The sequence below is a fragment of the Pygoscelis adeliae genome, unplaced genomic scaffold (genome assembly GCF_000699105.1).
Source record: "Pygoscelis adeliae isolate BGI_AS28 unplaced genomic scaffold, ASM69910v1 Scaffold171, whole genome shotgun sequence".
Classification (NCBI taxonomy): domain Eukaryota; kingdom Metazoa; phylum Chordata; class Aves; order Sphenisciformes; family Spheniscidae; genus Pygoscelis; species Pygoscelis adeliae.
This window is the reverse complement of record NW_008824186.1, coordinates 9,314,806-9,337,215: the sequence shown is the minus strand read 5'-3', so window position 1 is coordinate 9,337,215 and position 22,410 is coordinate 9,314,806. Positions and strand designations below refer to the sequence as shown.

The following is a 22,410-nucleotide window of genomic DNA, read 5'->3' as shown; positions in this document are numbered from 1 at the left end:
GGGGGGGTGTATGTCAAAGCTCCAGCTGGACACTGGAGACTGGGGCTGGGCTGGGCAGAAGCCAGCATAGCCAGGGCTTTTGTGGGGGTTCTGTCTGCACGGTGTGGAGAATGCGCTATTCCGTCATAGAAGATGGGATGATTTTTCAGGGTAGGTTTTTAGGTCCTTTGGCATTACGGCGTGTGGGTGGGACTGTTCCATTCCTACGTGTCCTCTGGTTTTCTTCCGTAGCGCGTGGAAATACACTGGAATACCTATCTCCCGAGACAACTTTCATCTGAGAACTTGAGAGTCATAAAGAAACAACATTTTTTTTTTGTCTTCCTGTTATGTATGGGTTACACTGGCTGTCTTAGCAGTTTAGTGGGGTGTTGAAATGTCCCTTTTGCTTGCTTCTTTATTTTTTTTGCTAGCTGCTTGGTTTTGAATCTAGCTTTCCCTCTATGCTCTGGTTTTGGTTTTTTTTCCTTTCTGATCACAGAAGCTGGAGGTGCTGGGACTGGCTGGGGCCCTTCTGGTGTGTTTCCGCTCTAATGCAGGAGAACCTGGAGAAACATGTTCTCTGCACCTTACCCTGTCTAATCTCAAAAGTCCACAGCAGAGAGGGCTTCCACTATGCCAGTTGAGAAATGGTTTAACTGTTGAACAGACCTCTCTGTTTGGCATGCTTCCTCTGCTCCCTGGCAAATCCATTGCAGAGAACCTCCCCTGATCTCGGGGATGAATTGGTCTCGTTACGTCCCCACCTTCCTGTAATGGATTTAATTCCTTCCTTTGACTCACTCTCTTGCTCGATCCCTCCCCTTCCTTAGTGTTTGGAGCCTTTGGAGACCTCCTCATCCCGTTAGCGATGTCACTGTTTAGGTAAGTGATCCGCGTTAGCTAGTCTTGACCTTTCTAAACCATTTTATTTCTTCTGTGCAGTTCTGCCTTTCCTCTGATTAACCAAATGTGCCAGCAGAGCAGCCTAACTGGATGGAGCAGGCACTGCACGCTCTGGACACTGTGTAGTTCGCACTTGCGCGTTCTCTCGCACCTCAAACTGTAGATGCCTGCCCAGTCTGGGAGTTCCTGTTGGTCGTGGCTCGCTCAGTCAGGCGTATCCCTCCATGTTCGTGCATATCGCTTTTTATCAAGCAGTCCCAGCATGCTGAATAGCTCAAGATGAATTATCTTTGCTTGGAGGCACTGTCTGTCCTTTTTCCTCTGGCCGAAACTAATCTTATTTTCTTGCCCTTTCCCCAAGGCACCCTTTCATGTTATTTTTCACACTTCCAAATTTAGTAGTATCACCAGGACGAGCCTCCTTTTTGAGATCTTCCCAGTGAATGTTCAGTAAAACCAGGTGAAGTCAATGGGACACAAAGGATAGTTTCTATCCTTTCCTACCTTCTTAGCACTGCTGTGTGACCGTCTTTCTGGTGCTTTCGCTTGTTCTTGCTCAACAGAGAGGTCAGCAAAATCTGTGATACCGACTGCATGTCCCCCTCCCCCAGTTCTGTAGTCAAAATGCTGTCCGCGTGGCGTGGCAGCAGGGATGAGCCTGTGCTCTTCGTCTGCCAAGGGTTCAGAGAGTTTTCCAGGTGTGCTTTTCCACATGCTTTCCTGTGGTACCTGAGCTGAATTAGCTGGTAGCTGCTTCTTCTTTCCCTCTTCGGAAGATGACTGTGGGCAACTGTTCTCATGGACAGCTTGGGGTGGGGGGACAGAAAGGGAGCAATCTGAGTAGAAAAGGTGGTAGCACCATGCTGTTGCCAGGTGGCATAGCCTAGGAGAAAAAGGCCTGTCAGTAGTTGGGCCTCATGGTTTGACTGCTTTTTGTGTTTGGGTGGGATGAGGGAGAGCAAGGCTCTTCGGAGCTGCAGATGGCTGAGGAGATAAGGCCAGTCTGTGCTCTGTCGTGCGGTATGGGGCTGGAGTCAGAGCGAGGGGCAAGAGTGTGGCCTGGCTGGAGTACAGGAGGTAGGGCAAATTCAGGAGAGGAAAGGACAGAGATTGGGAACAGGGAAGAAGAGAAAGTGAACCTAACCAAAAGAAGGTGATAGCTTCGCTGCAGGAGGAGGTAGTGGGCAAGAAGCAGCAGCCAGAAGGGGCGTGCGGGAGGAGGGATTGGTGCTGTGCGTGGAAGAGAACAGCACCACAGCTCAGCTAAGGCTTGTGACCCAGAGATAGCTGGCAGCAGGTTAATCTGTGGTGCAGTGTGTGTGTCCTGCTGAGTGGCTGGACATGATAGAAAGCTTCCACGGTGTGCAAGGCTTGATCGCGCTCCCGTGGACTTCAAATGGCCAGTGACCACGTGAGGACAGTTCAATGCATGAAGAAGGGGTGATGCCTGCGCTCTAGGCAACACTGTGGTTGCAGTGCCCTATCATGCAGGCACTCAAGCCTACGTTTTCCTCTCCTAAGACCCCAGCAGCTGCAAAGCCTACTAAATTCATCAGCCTCTTCCAGGGTCTGTGTTAGTCTGTTGACAGTTAACAAAGTCCTGCTGAGCACTGGGGAACAGTGTCCTGGGTGACTCTTCTGGTTTCCTCTTTCTAGTACATCGCTACTTGCCAGCCACTGAAACTAAAAAATAGGGCTTCATCTCAGCTCAGTGGGAATACAGTGTTTTAGACAGCTCTGTGGAGGACTTTGGTGGGAAACCAGTAGGTTAAAAATAGATCCTTCCCCTCTGAAGCAGGGGTGGGGAGGAGAGGAAGGCTGGGTTTGCAGTGAAGGGGATTAGGGTCTGTATATTGCTAGGCAATAGGAGAGCTGTGCTTGCTTTTTCTTGCTACTTTCCTTCAGTTGGGGAAGCAGTGTCTCTGAACTTAGGTCTACTGGGTGTATACCGGAGTCCGGAACAAGCCAGCTGCCGTCTGTTTCTCTCTGAAAGCAGGCAAGAACGGGATTCCTGGAGCAGCTATCTTTAGTTCTCCTGCTTTATCCTGAGTTAATAGTATCTGGGATATGCTGGTTGAGAAGGGTAAAACCAGGAGTTACTAATAGCATTGCTTTGCCTACTAAGCTTTGTGTGCTCAGAATTATCTGCGAGGGACTACTCAATGTTGAGAAACCAACCCTTCTTAAAAGCAGTGCAAGCTGGGCATCTCAAACTAGACTTGGTGTGATTCTTAAAGATCCTAGGATAGGAGTGGAGGTTTCCCCCGAAGTCTTTATTTTAGACTGTCATCTCCTCTTCTGTTGCCGGCCTGGAAGCAATCCATGCCAAAAGGGTGAAGTACTTCGGTAGGGAGGCAGTGCCTGCATGCAGGGTAAAGGAACTGGTGCTGCTGCTGCTGGACACAAAGCAGGTCCTCTAAGCCAGTCTTGGCCTCTTCACGCACCATCACCCTCCCTGCCTCGCTTCAGTGCCCGTGAGAGGCTGGAGGTGGATGTGTCGTGAGTGTTAGAGGAAGGCTGTGAATTGCCCCCATAAAAAGTTTCACTGCGCTGGTACCCCGCAGCCAGGCCAGTTTTGAGGAAGACAGCCAGAAGCAACCAGCTGTGGGACGCTGGAAGACACTAATGCCATCCAAAGGCAGCAGGGAGGAGTCAGAGACTGGATGCCAGGATGCTGGAGGTGTGGATGAGACCCAGTCCACCGAGCAGCTCAACGTGTCACGGCTACGCAGCTCTTCAGTGGAGATCCGTGAAAAGGGGTCTGAATTCCTGAAGGAAGAGCTGCACAAAGCACAAAAGGTAAGGCCCGGAGTTTGTGAGAACACCTGAGCGTGGCGGCACAGATTTGAGCAGTGGGGGTTTTCCTAGAGGTGGTGCTGAGGGGATCAGGGTCTGAATGTGGCTGTGCTGCAGTCTGGAGCAGGCAGAAGAGGAGAGAGATTGAGCTGAGGTGGCCATAAAGTGCTTTGGAGCAGGACATCAGTTGCTAGGTTGACCCAAAGTGTCCATGCCAACATCCAAATTAGTCCTGGAAACCTGCTGCAGAAAGCAGCTTGAGGCAGGCTGTGCTTACTATGGAGCCTCCTTCCTAATGGCAAATGAGCAATTCCAGCCTGAAAAGCCTGCGACAGCTTGTGGAGGGATGCCTTTGGTGACGCGGAGCGTGGTACGGAGTTTAGCGACAGGAGTCTTGGGCCGGGGATCCATGCTGTGGCGGGGAGGAAATGGTGTGATTGACAGGTGGGGGGGGGCAGGCAGGCATCAGCACTACTGGGGCCCGCTATGAACTCACGCGTTCCTCTCCATTTCCGCAACAGGAGCTGAAGCTGAAGGACAAAGAATGTGAGAGATTGTCAAAAGTCAGAGAACAACTGGAGCAGGAACTAGAGGAGTTAACAGCTAGCCTATTTGAGGTACCACCCTCTTCCTTTTCCCATCATTTCTTAAGCTAAGCTTACATCCAACTCCTTTAAGACAGGCTTTCCCTGAACTTCAAGCCATCTCCTTCCACAGTTTCCTCCTTTCCCCTGTTCTTTCCCACTTGGAGAAGCAGAGCTGGGCAGTGCTGCAGGTAGAGCCTCAGAGCAGGGGCTTGTACCTGCTCCCGGGGAGCATTTGCATGCTTTTCTTTCCCCTTCTAGCAGCTGTGGGGTGGCATAAAGAGCACAGTAGTTATGGGCCTGTACATCTGGTAGCAAAACCAGGTGTGGGGGTGCCCATAGCTGGAGGTAAGCGTGGCTCCCTGTCCCTCTCCCGTGCCTGCTCTGTAGTCTGGGCAGCAGCTGCTGTGTAATAGAGACGATTCCCTGGCTCGTGTCAGCCCTTGCTTGGGGTGGGAGCAAGCTGGATGTCCTCATATACTCTGCTCCAGTGAGTGTTCAGAAGGCCTGTTGGTTGTTTTTTGGTTTTTTTTTTTGTAACGTGATTCTTGCCAAGCTCTATCCTGGCAAAATCCCATTTACCAGCAGCTCTAACGTCTGGATCTGACTGGGCGGTGAGGAAAGCCAGAGCCCATCTGTACCTTTGGAACACAGGCTGGTGCTGAGTGCGAGGGCCTCAGCATCAGTGAGAGAGCATCCCGCTCCTGGAGGTTTGGCTGCTTGGGCTCAGGGCAAACTTAGAGATAATGTAGCTGAGGGCTGTCCCCTTCCTTTGGCGGCCTTGGACAGACTGCTTCCAGACAGTGCTGCGGGGAGGCCCTGGCTGGGAGTCACGCCGCTCTCCTCTTCCCGTGGGAGATGCTTTTAAGCTAGCCTTTACCATTTGGCCCCCACCTGAGCTACAGCTCCTGCTGTCTTGCAGCCATGCCCAGAGCAGTGAGGGCTGGCCGCTCCGCAAGGGAAGTGGGAGCAAAGTGCAATAACAAGTCAGGCAAGAGCAGTGACCTCACCACAGAGGAGCCAAGACGTGGAGCAGCAAGTCTGGATCAGGATCTGTGCCACAGACAGCAATCGGGGTCAGAAAAGAGTCCAGTGATCAACCAGCAAGTCTGCAGTGACAACGCAGGCCTGAGGTCAAGTCAGGGAGCCAAGCCTGTGAGTCTGGGTCAAGGTCAGAGTCACGGAGGCATTGGACTGGGCGCAGACGCAGCTGCTACACAGCTGTGATGTAGCACGGGTGGGTGCTAATGTTAAAGCCTTAGCTTTAAAGCAATTCCCAAGGGCAAGGAGGGTTAGGCCCTTGCTTCTAGCTTTCTTCACAGCAGCCCATATCAGTGAAAGACATGACCTTGGACTCAGCCAGCTAAACTCTTCAATTTAGCCAACTACACTCCTAGAAGGGGGAATGCACTCCAGGCTCTGGCACTGGGAAATCCTGGGGGAAGGCTCTTCACAGCTGACAGAGTAGAACCCTTGGATGTGGCAGTGATGTCTGTCCCCCCGCTTGCTTGCCCAGAGCATGCAATATGGCAGAGCGTTGGCCTGCCCTGGTGGCTTTATGAGTTGGGGCTGCAACAGGCAGACTAAAATTCTCTCTGGTCCAGGAAGCGCACAAGATGGTGAGAGAAGCAAACACTAAACAGGCGGCGTCAGAGAAACAGCTGAGGGAGGCACGGGGGAAGGTAAGAACTGCACTCTCTGTGACTCGATCTCTGTGCTAGGTTAGTGCCGTCCCTGCCCAGCCTGGCCACGGTGCTGTTTGTTGGCTGGAGGAGAGTAAAGTGCCTGCAGCTCCGTCCCTCTGAGATGCTGCATTTGCTCTGTTCCCTCTCCAGCAGACACCGAGTGAGGGGGAAAAGGCATCCTTGCAGGCTGCTGCTGGTCCAGCTCCCCTTTGAGAAACGGATGCCAGGGGAACCACAGAGAAGTGACACGCTGTTTAATTGCCACAGCTGTGGGGATGGAGAGAGCAGGGAGCTGGGGAGTTGGAATTTCCTGACAAGGCTGCATCACGGGGCTGCTCAGCTGGTTCCTTCTTGAGGAGAGAGAAACTTCTTCTGGGTTATTGGGGTCTAAAAAGAGCCTGGGGCAAAATGTGCTCAGGCTGAGGAGGAGAGGGATGGGTTCCCAAATAGCTGCGGTTTAGCCCTGCCTGTTTAAAATTCCAGGTGATGGTGTGCATTTGAGAGGATGGGGAGAAGGCTTCATGACTGGGCTTGTAGCTGGTTCCCCGTGGCTTTAGTGTTTGGTGGGGTGCAGCAAGCTCGAGCTCAGCAGGTGCTGAAGGTGCTGTTGACTCTTGCCTTGTCTCCTCAGATCGACATGCTGCAGGCAGAGGTCACAGCTCTGAAGACGCTGGTGATCACATCCACACCTTCCTCTCCGAACCGGGAGCTGCACCCTCAGCTCCAGAGCCCTTCTAAAGCTGTCTTCAGGAAGGGCCATGGGCGAAACAAAAGCACCAGCAGCGCAATGGTCTCAGCTGCCAGCCAGAACGTGACTCCGGAGCCAGTCAGTCATGAGTGCAAAGAGGTGGGTGAGGGCCACTCACTGCATCGGCCTTGCAGCCACTGCTGTGACCGTGCTCAGGGAGCTGTGCGGCTTCTGACTTGGGCTTCCTGGAGAGCTCTGTGATTTCAGTGTTGGGAGAAGCTGTTTGCACAGCAATGTGGCTTGTTTCCTAAATTTGTGCTGAGGCAGGCTCTGGAGGGTTTCCATTTGTGGAGATTTCCTCTTCTGGGAAGCGTGTTGAAGGCTGCGTCAGGACAACTGCTAGAGGAAGCAGTTGAGGGATCCCTGGAGGGCATGGACAGATCCAGGAGTTACCAGTGCTGAGAGTGGATATGTCAGGAGTTGCTGAGCAGAAGCCAGTCGTTTGCTGCATCTTTGCCAGATTTGCTGTTGTTCCTTCTCTCTACCTAGTTTGGCTTGGACACCAGGACACCCCCGTCGACTTGTAGTTTCTGTCACTTACTCGGTGTTCTTGGGCGTGTCACTGTTCTTCCTCTTTGCAGAGCATATATTTAATTAATTATATTTAATTCCTTCCTCACTGGAAGGAACTGGGCAGAGGAGCATACAAAGCATTTGTGAGTATCTTTCAAACAAACCCTGTTTAATTCTCTTGGGTGATCCTTTGATAGTCCCCTACCTGCTGTGACCGTGGGTGTAAGTAACGCTTCTTCCTGCTAGCAGGACCTTTCTGGGAACTTTCCACTAGCCAGATGTGTGCACAGCTGTCCTGGGGAGCAAAAAGGAGGCAGCTTATGGCACTTGGTCAGGAAGAATGAAAATGAGTGAGAATGTGGGGGGGGAATATGTCTCCCTAGTGATTTTTTGGGAGCTGCGGCCTCTGTCATGAAGAATTGTTGAGGGAACACGGAGGCACCTGGTCACTTGGCTTGTGCGGGAACGTATGCGGAAGGTCCACTTGTGAAATTCATACTCTCACCAAACAGGACAGTGCTGGCAACACTGCTAACGTCTGGTTTTGGCAATGGATTCAGTGAATGCGCCTTGTCAGCTTCTGCACAGTGCTCTTGTTGCTAGAGTTTGGATGAAATGCTTCAGGCAACGTTGGCTATAGCCATTGTCCTGAGACAGCAATAGCAAGGAGAGATGAAGATCTTTAACTGTTCACAGGCAGAGAGGAACAAAGGCTATGTGAGAAAGAAAACCAAAGGAAAAAATCAGTTCAGTAAGTGTGAAGGCCTGATGCACTGGTTTCTCTTGGTCAGGCAGGGAACAGTCCAGATACGCTGGAAGGTGCAGTCAAATGCAGTCAGCTAGAAGCTGCTTTGAGGGCCAGGAAGAAAAAGGTTTTAATCTTTTTAAGGTCCTGTGACCTCTCCCAGTGCTAACCGTTCCTCCAGTCAGAACAGAGGAGCTCCAAACTGAGAGCCCGGGTCGGTGAACCACTGACTGCCATGTAGAAGTTGCCCTCTGCCTACAGTAAGCAGAGATAACTTTTGCCTACTGGGTAGTTCATTTTGCTGTTCTTGGCTCAGTCTCAGCGAAGCTCGTGTTGACGATCTTCAGAGAAATGCTAGCTCTTGTGACTTGCTTGTTAAAGATTTCGACCTGTCATTTCTTTGTGTAGGTAATTTCCACATGGTGCAGATATCCTGGGGCTTAAAATCCCAGGGCTACAGCTTCCAAAGTGACTAATAATTTTATACATCAAGGGTGGGGTGGTTTTTCTGTTAACTTGTTAATTTCTGTCTCTCAAATTCCTTAGTGGCCTATGTGAGAGGTGATGAAAGGGAACCTGGCGTTCAGAAAGTTGGTGCTGTATGGAAAAAACATGCCCCATCTTAAACCGAGCCTAAAAATGACAGAATTTCTGTTCCCTTTTTGCACCTCAAGCTGAAGTCAAAAGGGCTTGTGGCCCTGCGATGTCTTGAGCGGCACGCTTAGTTCCCTGGAAGGGCGGACTTGAGCCTTTCTTTGTATCTTCTGTTTTGTCTCATGGTTTTTTACCTCCCTTTCTTGCTTGTCTCTCTAAACCTTTTCCTTCACTGTCTGTCTCTTCCTCTGCCCTCAAAGTCTGGGTTACCCGCTCTGCTCTCTCTGCTCCTTTGTATCATCCCTGGGAAGGCTATCCACATCACCTATGAACCAGGCTGGCAGGCCTTGGGGGCAGATGCTTCCTCATCCTTGCGGCAGGTAACCTTTCTGGACAGCACTGGGGAGGGGTGGGACCCATCTGCCTCTCGCACTTCCAGCCTTTCAGTTCTAGCTTCCTTTTATGCTAACCTCCATTTTTTTTGTTGTTGTTTTGGTTTTGTGGTTTTTTTTCTCAATTTGTTTTTCCGTCTTGTGGCTCTGAAGCTGTCTCCTGGTACCACGTGAGGAGTCTCCGTAGCATAGAGCGAGTGTGCTAGAACCCAGACCTTTTTCAGCTTTGTTCACTTATGTTCTTTGTGTTGCTCAGCAGGGTTTCTTTAGTTTTGTTTTTCCTTTCAGCAGCTTTAACAGGATTTGCTGGCCTTTTAAGGAGGTGCCCTGTCAGTCAGGTTGGTGGTTCTGCTAATGATCCGTCTGGGGTTTAAACGTCAGGTCCCAGAGAGTCTCCAGGACTGAAGTATTTTCAGCTGGACAGGGATGGAGGGAACAACCTTCCTGCTGGCTCAGGGGATGGGAGCAAGCTCTGTCCTGGGTCCCTTTCTGCTGAGCAATGACAATGCTTGCGGGCCCACCTGTAAAAGGCAATGAGCGGACATTAGAATGGGGAAAGCTGTTCCTACTCTTTGAGTTCCCTTTGAGAGACCTCCTTTCCTGCAGTCGGCTTGCTTCTGCAAGCCTGTGTGGCTGCCCAGCGTTCCCATTACTTCTGCGACGCCCCAAACACCAGAGTTCTGGGCTTGGAGTGGTTTTTAAAGGGCTGGCATACCCTGCGAGCTCATGCTTGGGCTCACTGAATGTAGTCCTGCTGGTGGCTGTCCGTTAATAGCTTTTTCCAATTCGTCCTCTTCCGTAGCAATCCTTTCCTTACAGAAGGGTTCTGCCTCCTGTGTCCTGGGTGCCATTGCCACTGTGCTTTGCCATTCAGCTGCTCTCGTCATTCCTGCCGTGGGCTGAGTGGCCACTTGGCCTGTTTGGTGGTTGTGTGGTGGCTTTCCTGCAGCAGAGCTGCTGCCCTGTCCTGGAGCAAGATGGGGTAGAGAGGTGCCTGCAGGTTTCTGGCAGAATAAACCCAGTATGGCTGTGTCAGTCTGGCACAGAACTGCTGATGGGTGGGAGATGAAAGGTCCTTGGAGCAAGCCAGCTTCCCTCAGACACTTCTGTGATGTCTGAGCCTTTCTAGATGCCAAAGCAGATGTTTCGTATTTAGGTTACCTGCATAGTAACATATACCTTCTGATATGATATCTCTCACTCCACCCACCTTCCCGTTCCTCTTGGACACTTGCTGCAGGTCGACTCCATTTTATTTGCTGAGTTCCAGGCCTGGAAGGAATCTCCAACTTTGGATAAATCCTGCTCCTTCCTGGACAGAATTTATCGAGAAGATGTAGGACCTTGTCTGGACTTCACTAAGCAGGAGGTGAGTGCTGGAAAAGGAGGACAAAAACTGCGCAGTCTGGCAGCACCGAAGTTGCACCTTTATGGAGGTGACCTTTGCACATTCATATCTGTGTTCATTTCTCTTTGCCGCAGCTGTCGGAGCTGGTGCGAGTGGCTGTGGAGCAGAATACACTCACCATTGAGCCAGTTGCTTCCCAGACACTGCCCGTGGTGAAGGTGTCAGCAGAAGAGTGCGGTGGGCCGAAGTAAGGAACCGTGCTTATGCTCTCTTGTCCTCTCCTTGCTACTGGTCTTTTTGTACATCTAGTGGAGTTTGGCCAGGCCTTGCTCAGTCAGAGTTGAACAGTTCAAAGGGCTCAGCTCAGTGTTCACCGAGCCTATGACCAGTGGTAGTTCAGCTCAGCTCTTTTCGTGAGGAGGAGGATTAGCTCAGCTCAGCTGATGTGCTGTAGTTGACTGTTTTGGGGGATAACCTAGTGAGGTGTTAGTGCCCTTGGCTTGGGAGAGGTTTGGTTTTTTTTTCCCTTAAGGTAGCAACTTGTTTAATGTTCTCTGAAGGTGTGTTTGTGCATAACCTAGGGTGAAAGGATTGAGTCAGAGCTGCGTTATCTCACGTTCTTGCATCTTGTGAGGTTTGAGCTTACCTTGCACTCCTGACCTTGCTGGTGCTCCGGGTGGGTTTGAGGCTAGGTCAGAAGAGATCTCCCCTTGCTGCATATCGTCTTCCCCACCTGATGCTGTCACCTTGCCATCGGAACTGGGGCTATGGCTGCTCCAGATCTCGCGTGACTGTATCTGATGTGACAAACAAACTTGAGATTGCCTCAAAGAGGAGCACTCGGAGGAGTGACATGATATTCCAGACGAAGATACGGGATTTTATTCAGCTGTTGAATTTAAGTTCAGTCAGGGCTCGCTCTTTTTGTTCTTCCCTCCCTTACCTTCAAGCAGAGCACTTTCTAAGCGAAGGTGTTCCTGTAACAGTAAATGCTGCTCGCATGCAGGTTTCCTACCAGTCATCTCTAGGCAAATTGTTCCATGAGTATGTGTCAGGCCTGTTCCAAGAACAACCCATCCTGTGTTTATCCTTATTGGTTTCCTTTTGATTTTTTTTTTTGTGTGTGTGTCTTCACAGTGGGTTCCGGTCACAAATTGTAACGTAAGTGAAGTATTTATTTTTTAGTCGGTGATCAAAGATCTCAAATCCATTAACAAGTTACTAACTTAGTGTGATTTAGCAGCTCTGAGGCTAGAGCTGAACTAAGCTAACTTTTTAACCCTGTTTAATTTCCACCCAGCAGGATGGTAAGGAATTTTGCTATTGGCAATAAAGGACCCAAAAGGAATTTGTTCCCCTTTGTTTCCCAGATGCAAAACACTGATTTTTACGGCAACTTTGGAACGTGCTGTGGACCAGAAAGGACAAAGCTGGAGTCCCTGCCCAAGCTGGGACCTACCAGGCCTGCTTGTCTGTACCCTACTGTACAGACCTCAGTGCAACAGTTTGAGGAGTCTAGACAGGCAGGGACTGAGTTGGCCGCTATGTGACATTGCCAGACGTGCCATCATGAAAGCCGGTTGTCCTCAGTACCTCCTGGCCAGCATTTTGCTCTGATGCTCTACAGGCAAAGCGCCCTGGGGTGTGTGGAGCACTGAAGGGCAGGTGTCCAAACGCCGTGGTTCAGGTTACCTCTAGCTACAGCTGTGATAGCTGGGGTTACACCAAGTGGTATCAACCAAGCCAAGGGTGACCAGCAGGAGTCTCTTTTTCAGTGTGCTGCAATGCTCAAATTTAGGACCTCTTAAAGGTATCCCGTTTACAAAGGTATCGGTCATCCTGCACCTTCTGAGGATTTGATCCCCGTAAGTTGTGTTAATATTTGAGCAATGATTACTTCTCATTGCCTCTGAATGCTTACAGCCCATACTTCCACTCTTAGCTAATATTTGCCTTGATAGCAGTGGAAAGCAAGCACAGAGACATGCTCAGAAGCTCTCTGAAACATCTGCTCCCGTGTGTTGTCATCTTCTGTGGCCCACAGAGCAGTTTTTTGCAGCAGACACGAAGTCTCTGGGGAACGTGGTGATGACTATGCAGCAGAAAATTCTGCTTTACTGCTTTAAGTGGTGATAAAGGGAAGGGCAACTGGCTGGTGCTGGGAACCATTTGTCTTGCAAATAGCGGAAGGAAATGGCAAGAAAATAGAGGCAGCTGAGCTGTCTTGAAAAGACGATTTTCTTCACTCGCTCTGAAATCTCCTTACAATTGTGAAGCCAAGCTTCTTCCCTGTCTGCACAAGAAGGGACTGCCTTGTTCTTAGGAACTGCAAGCCTTATCCAAAGCCCCCTGAAGTTAGTACAAAGTCACTCATGCGGCTTCAACTAGAGTAGCTTCGGATCAGGCCCAAATTAATTAATAGGAGCCTAGCATAAAGGCTGCGGTGTGGCTGCTTTTGAGTTCTCAGCGTGAGCAAATTCTGCTCAAATGCTGGATTTACCTGTTTTGAGACTAGGTTTGGTTCCCAGCCAGCATGTTTGCATCCCATCAGGAAAGCTGATACACCTGAGCAGAATTCCTTCAGCAAAAGCCTTGCCTGGAACATGGAGGAGATGTGCAGAGACCAGATGACATTTGTTGTACTCTGCTCCAGCATCACCTCTTTAATATTTTCTGTGGTTTTGTCTTGGGCTCTTGGCCAGGGAAAGGGTACAGCCTTGGTTTGCTTAGGCATGGAATAATTCATGGTTCCAGATATTTAGCCTAAGGTCTCCTAAACTTGCCATTTATGGAATTTTTCAAGGAGCAAAAGGTTCATATCAGCCAAGGTTTTTTCTTCCTCATGCTGAACTGACACGGCGTCTGGCTTCTGAGCTCCCGCTTCCATCTCTTGGGGATAGTCTTGAGGTTGTTGAATTGCTGTGTGCCCTGCTGTGCCACTAGATTGCTGAAGGCTGAAGTGTTTTTTCTTTGTCTGCAGGAAATGTGCTCTGAGTGGCCTCGCCAGGACCTGCAAGCACCGCATCATGCTGGGGGATTCTGGGAATTACTACTACATTTCACCATCCTGCAGGGCCAGGGTGAGTCCTTCACCTTCTCAGGGTACCTCGGCCCTCCAGAATTGTTCCAAGCCCTGAGATGGAAGAGCTCTTGGGTCAGCCCTCAAACTGACAGAGACCTGTGGGGCTTGAGTTTGTTCCTGAAGTCGGGGTGGCTCTTGGTCGGTGACTAGGGTGCAGGTCTCCAGCCCTGCCTCAGGCTCTGGTGCTCTGCCTTAGGAGGAGTCAGAGAACTCCTTAGAAGGAACTCTGACAGGTTCCTTCAGGCAACCTGTCTTCAGTGTGTTTGCTTTCCGTGGTTTGATTCGGTACAGGGCTTTGATTGTTTTGCTTTGTTATTATTTTTTAATTCTCCTTTGTAAAACACAGTAATTTTCTGCTCTTTAAATGCTGGCTCTTGTTACTGTTCTGGTACAGATCAGTGACTCAAACGGTTATGAGAACAAGCTGTCCTTTCTTTGGAGGGGAGGGAGAAGGTGAACGATTTGTTAATGTTGCTGTTGGGGCCCGGATTCAACAGAGCATTTTAGAAGTTTATGCTTTCCTGAGTTGCATATCAGAAGAGCCGATCCTGCAACATGTGACTCTTCCTGAGACAAAAAGTTGGTTTTGTGCATGGACTTAAGTTGGCTAATTTTTGTCACTTGCACCAAAATACTCCAATGTGTCGTGAACGCCCTTACCTCCCTGCACACGCGCTTTCTGCCCAAACCTTCAACTCTAAAGAGTCTCATTCAGTCGGAGAGCAGCGCTCTTTGAAGGAAGATCACAGACTTGGCTGCCACATTAGGTAGTGATCACTTACGTCTCAAATCTGCAGCAGATTGGAGTTCCTGCACGGTGTGTCTCATGGGTTGTGCAATATCTTGAGATGGGATTGCAGATGCACAGAATTCTGACTTTTTTTTTTTTACCACCTTTCGTCCTACCTCTTCCCACCTGGTGGTGTGTAGTACTGTTCCTCAGGTGATGAACACCAAGAGCTCTCCTGCTGGGTGCTGTGCAAACCTCTGGACAGGCAAAGCAGTTCTGTAGCTGACTCCTTTTTTTTGTCTCTCTCCCTCAGATCACAGCGGTGTGCAACTTTTTCACATACATTCGCTATATCCAGCAGGGCTTGGTGAGGCAGGACGGTAAGAGGGGACAGTAGCTGGGTGCGGTGGGGGGTACCTTCTGTGGGACATTGGGAGGAATTAAGAGGTCCTATGCAGTGTGACAGGAATGGGGCCAGCTCGGGGTACCCTGAACTCCCTGTGTCTTTGAGAAACAGTTAAATGACAAAAGAAAGGCATGAGCAGGAGGAATAGATGCACCTATTCCTTGCTCATCAGCTTGTTGGGAGCTTTGCCCTGGATTGGAGCTGGTAAGGGGTGACCTGATGGGCCTGTCCTGCTGGACCCTCCAGCATGTCTGCTTCCCTCACTTTGGGGATGAGCCTGCCTGGGCTGCACTGAGAGCACAGCATAACATGAGGTGGTGTCCAGCTGTGCCTTGCTTACTAATTTTGGGTGTTTTTTTTCCCCTTCTCTTCCCCACACCCGTTTTGCTTTGCAGTGGAGCTGATGTACTGGGAGGTCATGCGGCTCCGGAGGGAGATGTCTCTGGCCAAACTTGGGTTTTATCCCAGTGAGATGTAAGCAGAGGCCTGAGCATGGAAGGAAACTGCTCCTGTATGAACGGCTTGTCAAACGCAGCCTGCCAAACAGATGAATGCAGTGCCTCTCCTGCAGTGGGCCTTGCTCCCTCCCCACCCTCCCTCTGCCTGAAGCTGATCAAGGAGCAAGAAGCACAAGTTCCACCTTCAGCTGTCCCATTTCCCCAACTGTGACTGGAATGCAGCTGCCAAGCTACCCCCTCAGAGCCGGGCTGGCCCTGGCTGCTTCTGGGGTGGCCGTCTATAGACTGTCCTCTATGGAGTCTCCTATATGCAGTGTATATCCATTGTTTTTTTTTTAAACTTTTGTTTTTATATGCAGTCTGCTTTGGCATAGTCTGCCTTGCACAGGGCTGGCCTCAGGAGTCCTGGACCTTCTTTGTAAGCAAGTCTTTCAGGACAGATGCTGGCTGTCTGTCCGTCTGTTCCACTCAGTCTTTAGGGTGGAGGGTGCTGTCCCCAACCATACACCTGGGTCCTGCTGACCACTTACTCCCCTAACGGCCCTGTAAATGCCAGCAGCACACAATAATCTTATGAAGAGCCATGAACAGCCTGTTTCCAAGTACTTCCTTGCTCCTTTTAAAGGAGCCTGCAAGAAGCTTTCTGCCAGCTGAGTCACAAAGAGGGATTTGTTTCTGTTTTTTTAGCTTGCGATTTGGCACTGGGGAATCCAGGCTGGGGGAACAGCCGGAGCAGGGGCTGGAGCTGTGCACCTGGGGCTTTCGGCAGAAGAAAGCGGGCAGGGAAATCGCGTAACTCACAGCTGGCCGCAGCTTGGCTGCAGTCTGCAGGATGTTTTCTCCTGGTCTAGAGAATCTGCTGCAGTTGTCACAGGCAGATGCGGACCTTGACGGGCAGTGCCCTGTGACAATCCTTGGTGCAGAAGTCCCTCCCTTACGGTGCTCCTAGGTACAAAACTCACGCACAAGCAGATGCCTTTGAGCTGTTCCTGCTCTGAGGGAGCTTTGGGCAGTACCATTCCCACTGTTTAGATAGAAACCACGGTCCCAGGCTGGGTTCTTTGTCTCCAGGAGCACGCCCAGGCTGGGCACTGTCTTGAGGCCCCGAGATTTCCTCCCCAGTATTACACCAGACCTAGAGATGCACATCCACTGGGAAACCCAGCTTCCCCTGGGCTGCCATCCCCAGTGAGGAAATTTTAGACAACTTTGTGTGCGCGTGTGAGGGATGTGGCTGCCGTTCCCGTATGCCTCAAAATGTGCTGGGAAGGATGTCGCTAAAGCTTTTGGAAAGCAGAGGCCTGCTATAGCTTGAGCTCAGGCCCAGGCTTGTCTGTACAGAACCGTGTTAAAGTCATGACAGTGTTTTGTAGCCAGTTTAGCCTTTTTTTCAGTGACTGTGGAATCGGCTCAGCCACCACCCACCCTGGAGGTTTCATCTCACGTGGCATTTCTGCACTCTTGACTGGCATGTCACCCTGTCCCTCTGCCGCCATCGTAACTCCCATCTTGGCAAGTTGGTGCCCAGAACCAGGTCACCATCCTCAGCTCCATTAAGTTTCATCCTCTCCTGGGAGATGCTACAGGCGGAACTCTGTATCTTCAGTGGAAGAAAATTAACTGAGCTGCTGTGTTTTTGTCCAGGGGAGGGAGTAATAGACGGGGAAGACAGAAGTTTTTGGTTTGGAACCTAATACAAGGACAGCTTCACAGCAGATCTCGGAACCGTCTGTGGAAGACCCCCATGAGCACAAGCTTTCCTGTCAGTGTGCACACAGTATGCTGCCGAGTTGCTCCTCAGGGGAGTCCTTTCCTTATAGCTATACTGGCATACGGTATTGCTTGGCAAGGGTTACTAGCTGTGTGAAACATGAGTCGTCATCCCCAGAGCTGGGAGAACACGTTCCCGACAATACACACGAGCTTTGAATCCACCTCCTTCAGCTCAGAAAGGGCTGACCTGCAAGTCCGAGTTGTTAACACCCCAGTTCTGCTTTTGCTTCCCACAGCTGGGTGCCCCAACTCATGCTGCTCACCCTAGCTAGGTGAGCGCGTACATCTGCTACTCTTCACCAAAGGAATATGTTTAAAATGTGGAGTAAAAGCCCAGAAAATACATCTTTGGGTAAGAGTCTGGCTGGGTCTTGAGCTAGTGATAAACCTGCACCTCTTTGGTGTCTGCAGACTTGTGGCAATTTGACATCAGCTTTTCCAGAGGAGAAAATAGAAATGTCTTTCCCCAGCTGCAGATTTCAGCTCAGGTAAATTCTCTCTCTGGTAGTTTCTCCTTGTATCTGCTCCCCCTGACCTTTTGATCTCTACATGTCATCCTGTGCCATTAGCTGCTACATTGCACAACAGACGTGGCTGCATTGCAGCACTGGGAATGAGATGATCTCTCTATGTAGGAGATGTTTTGGTTTGTGGGATTTTCCCCCCCGCCCCCCGGTGTCACTTTGTAAAGCACTTTGAGGTGAAAGGAATTAGAGAAGTGCATTGTACAAGGTTGTCTTACATTTAAAACAAAGCAGAGAGAACAATTTGTAAATTAATATGAAGTCACTCTGTTAACAGCGGGATGGTTGCACCCTGCTCTTTAATAAAGGAAAATAAACATTTGCTATTAACCTCTTTAAAGGTCTGATTGCAGTTCTAGGGTTGGGTTGGTTGGGGCGTGTGTGCTCGGTAGCCAAGAGAAAAGTCAAGTTTGGCTGGCATTGTGCTCTGTGCTTCTCTTGCCACTGTGCGTTCTAAGGGACTGGGGTTTTAATGCTTTTCTTCATCGGTCTGCCCCTCCCGGAGCTGGCTGCTCCCTGACTTCACCGGGGGACTAAGTGACAGCGTTTTGGTAGCAAGCAGAGTTTTTCCACAGGTATTTCTTGCGACAAGGCAGGCCCCTGTGGTTCTTGCTGAGGGAGGCTGAGGTTTCTTCCCGCTCAGTTGCGGTCTGCTTCAGTTTACTAGCTTGAAGCATTGCGTGGGATGTGCTGGCTGTCCCAAAGGCTGGTTAATTCAAGGATCTTCTTCCTTCCTCTTTCCTTGCAGGGCTGAGCAGTCTCCTGCTTTTCCTGTCCGCGGGTGGAGGCACAACTGTGGTGGGACCCTTTCGGAAGCTGCCGTTACCAGTGGGCCCTTAGGTGGTGTAGAGTGAATGTTTCTCTTCTCTGGAGACTTTTGGATCATGGACTCTTGTTTGGCCAGTCTTCCCTTGGCTGCACGGGGGCCTTGGGCTTTGGACGCAAAGGCAGGAGCTGGCAAGCGTGAGTCGTAGCAGCACCGGGGACTGAACTTGCTCCTGCTGTTCAGGTAATTCCCCCTGCTTTTAGCTGCAACTTGGTTTGAAAAAGGCTGCCTTTTCTCATCAAAAGGTAGATCCAGCTCCTGCAGGCCCTTTCTTGTCCTTTATAGAAGGAGAAGGGGGACGGTGGCTGGGTTCCCCTGGCCATGTGCAGCTCCCCATGCCGCAGCAGAGGCAAGCGCAAGTGAGAGATGCTAGCTGGTTGTGGGCACAGTGTGTTCCTGCCCTGCAGCAGCAGCAGCTCTCGGACTCTTCAGGTTGGGAAGTTGGGTCGCTCTGGCTTCACTAAAATCGTTTGCTCTCCTCCCGCGTTTAGCTGTGGGCATTACCGTGGAAGATCTCTTGTCATCATCTCTTGGTGATGGCAGCGGAGGGAAAAAGCAAAACATCAAAGGCCTTTGGGAAGTGAAACAGAGGTACGGCCAGAGCAGAAAACGGCATTAGACCTCATGGTAATACTGGTTCTGGGACCTGGGGCTGCTCTTTACAGTAAAGGTGAACTTGTCTCTGGGTGAGGCAGGGTGAGCGCACAGTGCTGAGGTTCTCCCCAGCATGGGGCAACGAACCACTGAACCCCTACAGGCTTCCTCTGGATTTGTGCTTGATGTGAGGGTGGTCAGGCCTTCGCCTTTTTTCTGGTTTGTATGCAACCCTGAGACCCAGTCACTGGTGCTTGCTGTGACAGTGTGACAGAAACATCACCATGACCTTCTCCACGCTGTGTTTAAAGCCAGGAACTGAGGTCCTGTGTCCTCCCTGCCCAGAGTGCCCCGAGACACTCTTAGCCAGGCCCCCAAATCTTCCTGTCAACCTCTTCCCTTTCTATTCCTGTGTAAATGTGGGCGTTACTGCCTTCATCTGATGGGATGAGTGGTCCCTCACTGCTGCTCTCAGATTTCCCTGGCCTGTTCAGTGAGGGTGCATAAGATTTTCCCCGGCTGGATTCATACTCATTGGCATCTGACATCACGGGAGGGAGAGAAGAAGGGCACTGGAGGCAGCTCAGTTTCAACAAGTGCCCAGAGGAAGGGGCTGCCACCTCTGGGATGTGGAGAACCCCAACAGGTAGCAGTGATGCTTACCCAAAGGTCCTGTGTCTTTTTCTAAAATGATGTTACCGTTTTTCACAGGGTGTTACCGTTTTTCACATGGTGTTACCATTTTATAGGACAAGTCATCTGGGCATGGAGAAGGAAACCAGCTGGTGATCACAAAGCAGGAGCAAAGTTGGTGGTGTCTGTCCGTCCTGCTTGTGCCCTCACCGCCAGTGCTGGAGCAGAGCAGGGGTGTGAGCAGAGGGGAGCTGCCGGCAGAGACAGAACAAATTCCTCTGGATGGATGGGGACTTCAAGGAGGAGATGGCAGGCAGCTGCCAGGGCCAACGGCAGAGATGATGGAGTAATTAGAAGGGCTGTCCTCTTCCTGCCAAACTCAAAGCTCTGTCTGCATATCCCTTCCCTGGTGGGTCCGGCGTGGGCTGTTTTGTGCTCAGGTGACTGTAAAGTTGCTCTGTGCTTTTCGGCTCCTGAGCTGTGCTGCGTTAAGCACCCGAATTTTGAATTGAGAGCTGTCTCCATTGTGGGATATCAATTTTTTTTTTTTTTTTTTTCAAGGATCCTACAGAGTCTGTATTAAAAAGTAATACAAGGATCTTCGTTCTTTTCAAGGAAGAGTAGGCTCTCCTCTTTTTCTCCCGAGGTTTGCTCCTACCCTGTGCAGCATGGTCAGGCAGCCACAAGAGGGCACAGGCAGACCAGGCAGGGACTGTCCTCCCTCGCTGTCCACCCTGCGAGAAGGGAGCATCTCCAGGATCCTACCTTGCTTCTGCTCCTGGCTCTGTGAAGGCATCACACCTGCTGACCGGTCTTCTGCAGCCTCTTGGCAGGTGTATTTCTGCAGCCTTCCTCCACCTCTGGCAATGGGAATTGGTGTTAGATGGGTGCCGTTCTCCTTAGGCAACTGGAGAGTAGGTCTGTGATGTGGAAAGGAAAGGAAGGGTTTGGATTTCTTTAAGGGATTCTTGGTTAAGCCCGAGGAACGTTGCAAAGCAATGAGGATGGCCAGGTGAGAGACTCTGAATGTTTTGCTATGTCTGGGTCTTTAGGTGTAATGTCCTCACTAGCGTCAGTAGGGATTGCTGTTGAGAAGCTTTCCTGTGGCTGGGAGCTGAACCATGAGGTTGGCTCCTAAGCGTCTATGGTCTGAGAAGGCATCAGCCCTGTCCCTTATCCCCATCTGCCCACCTTTTCCACCAGAGCTTTTCTGCTGTTTTCCCTCTCAGAAATAAACCATGGTCCAGTTGCCAGACCCTCTCCGTGTCCTTTGAACAGAGTCTCTAGCTCTTCTTGTACATGCTGCTGTATGAATAGCGTTTCTCCTTGTGCCCATTTGCCCCACAACGTAGGGCCTGCTAGCCTGTCCTGGGCTGAAAAAGAGCTTCAAAGGGATGGTAGTTCAAACATCTGCCTTCGTAGGTGTGTTTGGCTTGCTTGAAGGACAATGAGCAAAACCACCAGAGAGGATTCTGTTTTCCTTCCTCTCTCCTTCCTAAATCCTTTTTCCCTGCCATAAAGCATAAAGGTGGTTTTATATCACGTCTGGAGTTCCGTGTCCATAAATCAGCCTTTGTGGAATCCCCCTTGCATTCTCATGCTCTGTAAGCAGAAAAGCATGTGTGTGCGACCTCGATCTCTTCTTGGAGCCGGTGAGGGAGAGGGCGAGTGGGAGCGGACTGCCTGTTTGCGCTGGAGATGCCCTAGTAAGTGTAGGACCAGAGGAGGGTGTGCTGTGAAGGACAGCGGTCCTCAGTTGTCCCTGTGACAATTCGTGCAGAGAGGTTGGCCAGCTTGAGTAATGATATTTTGTAGTAGCACTACAGATGTATATGAACGCACCAGGACAAATGTACACGCAGCTTGATAGTATGTCTGTTGTGCCACCAGCATCTTCAGCAGCAGCCTCTGATGTTTGTTAGCTTTGCCAATATCCAAATTTGCAGGATGTGAGGCATTTTGGCGTGGCACCAAAAGACGAATAGTCTGGCAATTCCAACAAAAGGGACCAGAGATCTTCCTGTGTGGTTTTTTTCTCCCTACACCAGTTCTAGTGTAGATTATCCTGGGTGGTATCAATTCGGCCACCTGCCTTGGAGCTTCGCTTTCCTCATCTGTCAAACTGGGAGATGATTAGTTTCCACCATGAGGTGGGTATTTGGGGCACACCGTTTAGGACAGCTTCTATCTAGAGCTCTGGTAGGAGTGATAAGGTGTGCATGTATGCTTGATATATTTGGTCGACTTGTATTTGGGGCGCTGAGTATTTGTGCATGTATTCATGGCTGGGAGGTATAAGGGTCTGCAGGTCCAAAATGAGGCATCTTAACCTGGACTGCAAAGGAGCTTGGGTTTGGAGCAGAACAGGGATATTTTACATCTCTGATGGAGGTTAGTGTTGTGCACAATGAGGTGCTTTTAGGTACTTTTTTTCTAATACATGTTTAAGTGCAGAAGCTAGCAGACTTTGAATGGCGAGAGAAACCAGGATAAGGGACTTCGAGATTTGGTTGCTCATGGCAATTCCCTGCGTCTGCTGGTCCTGTCCTTTACCCTGCCTTCAAAGTTAGTCAAGGTTTGCACAGGGCTCTAAATCAGGCTGTCTTTGCACAGGCAATCAGGCTGTCCCCACATGCACAGAGAGATGTATGTTTCCAGGAACCAACAAATGGAAGAATTTTTTTTTGTTTGTTTGCTTCAGGTGCAGACAAGGAGAAGGGAGGAGGTAAGCAGATGGCCTCAAAAAAGTCATCTATTTCAAAGCTTTCATGATGACTAGTAACCTTCTTTTACGATAAATGTATCAAACCAGTGAGGATTACTGCAGAATAGACAATACTATATCGGCCGTGGGGAAATTCCAGTCATTTCAGAAATTTGGGAAGCGTGGCCCTGCCAGGAAGAAGTCAATGTCCTGGCACAACTCTTAAATGTGCACGTGGCACGGAGGGCTGGGGCTGGTCAGCTCTGCCAAGGCAACACGTTCCTTATAGGAGCAGTCCCTGTGGTGCCACTGCTGCTGGAAGCCAAGAGGTCGGTTTTGCTGTTTATCATACCAATATTTCCATGTTATAGAATCATAGATTTGGGTTGG

The 22,410-nt window shown here is 50.4% G+C and overlaps 1 protein-coding gene across 4 annotated transcripts; it reads left to right on the top strand.

The window, feature by feature from the left end:
- Window positions 1-53: 53 nt before the first annotated feature.
- Window positions 54-17,591, top strand: RAB3IL1 (RAB3A interacting protein (rabin3)-like 1). 4 transcript variants are annotated; one of them, XM_009334556.1, is made up of 12 exons: window positions 54-864; window positions 3,450-3,684; window positions 4,203-4,298; window positions 5,870-5,947; window positions 6,582-6,797; window positions 8,811-8,930; window positions 10,183-10,311; window positions 10,425-10,537; window positions 11,428-11,451; window positions 13,271-13,370; window positions 14,416-14,482; window positions 14,904-17,591. In XM_009334556.1, the coding sequence occupies exons 1-12, from the start codon at window positions 851-853 to the stop codon at window positions 14,984-14,986; spliced, it is 1,275 nt and encodes a 424-aa protein (XP_009332831.1). In that variant the 5' UTR covers window positions 54-850; the 3' UTR covers window positions 14,987-17,591. The 4 variants fall into 4 exon arrangements, with proteins under 4 accessions (XP_009332831.1, XP_009332833.1, XP_009332832.1 ...); XM_009334558.1 differs by lacking the exon at window positions 8,811-8,930; XM_009334557.1 differs by lacking the exon at window positions 11,428-11,451.
- Window positions 17,592-22,410: the final 4,819 nt, after the last annotated feature.

Excerpts from the sequence above, each read along its gene's own strand:
- RAB3IL1 (XM_009334556.1), top strand. Across the intron at positions 6,798-8,810 it reads TCAGTCATGAGTGCAAAGAG|TCTGGGTTACCCGCTCTGCT; the intron begins GTGGGTGAGGGC and ends CTGCCCTCAAAG. Across the intron at positions 10,312-10,424 it reads TGGACTTCACTAAGCAGGAG|CTGTCGGAGCTGGTGCGAGT; the intron begins GTGAGTGCTGGA and ends TCTTTGCCGCAG.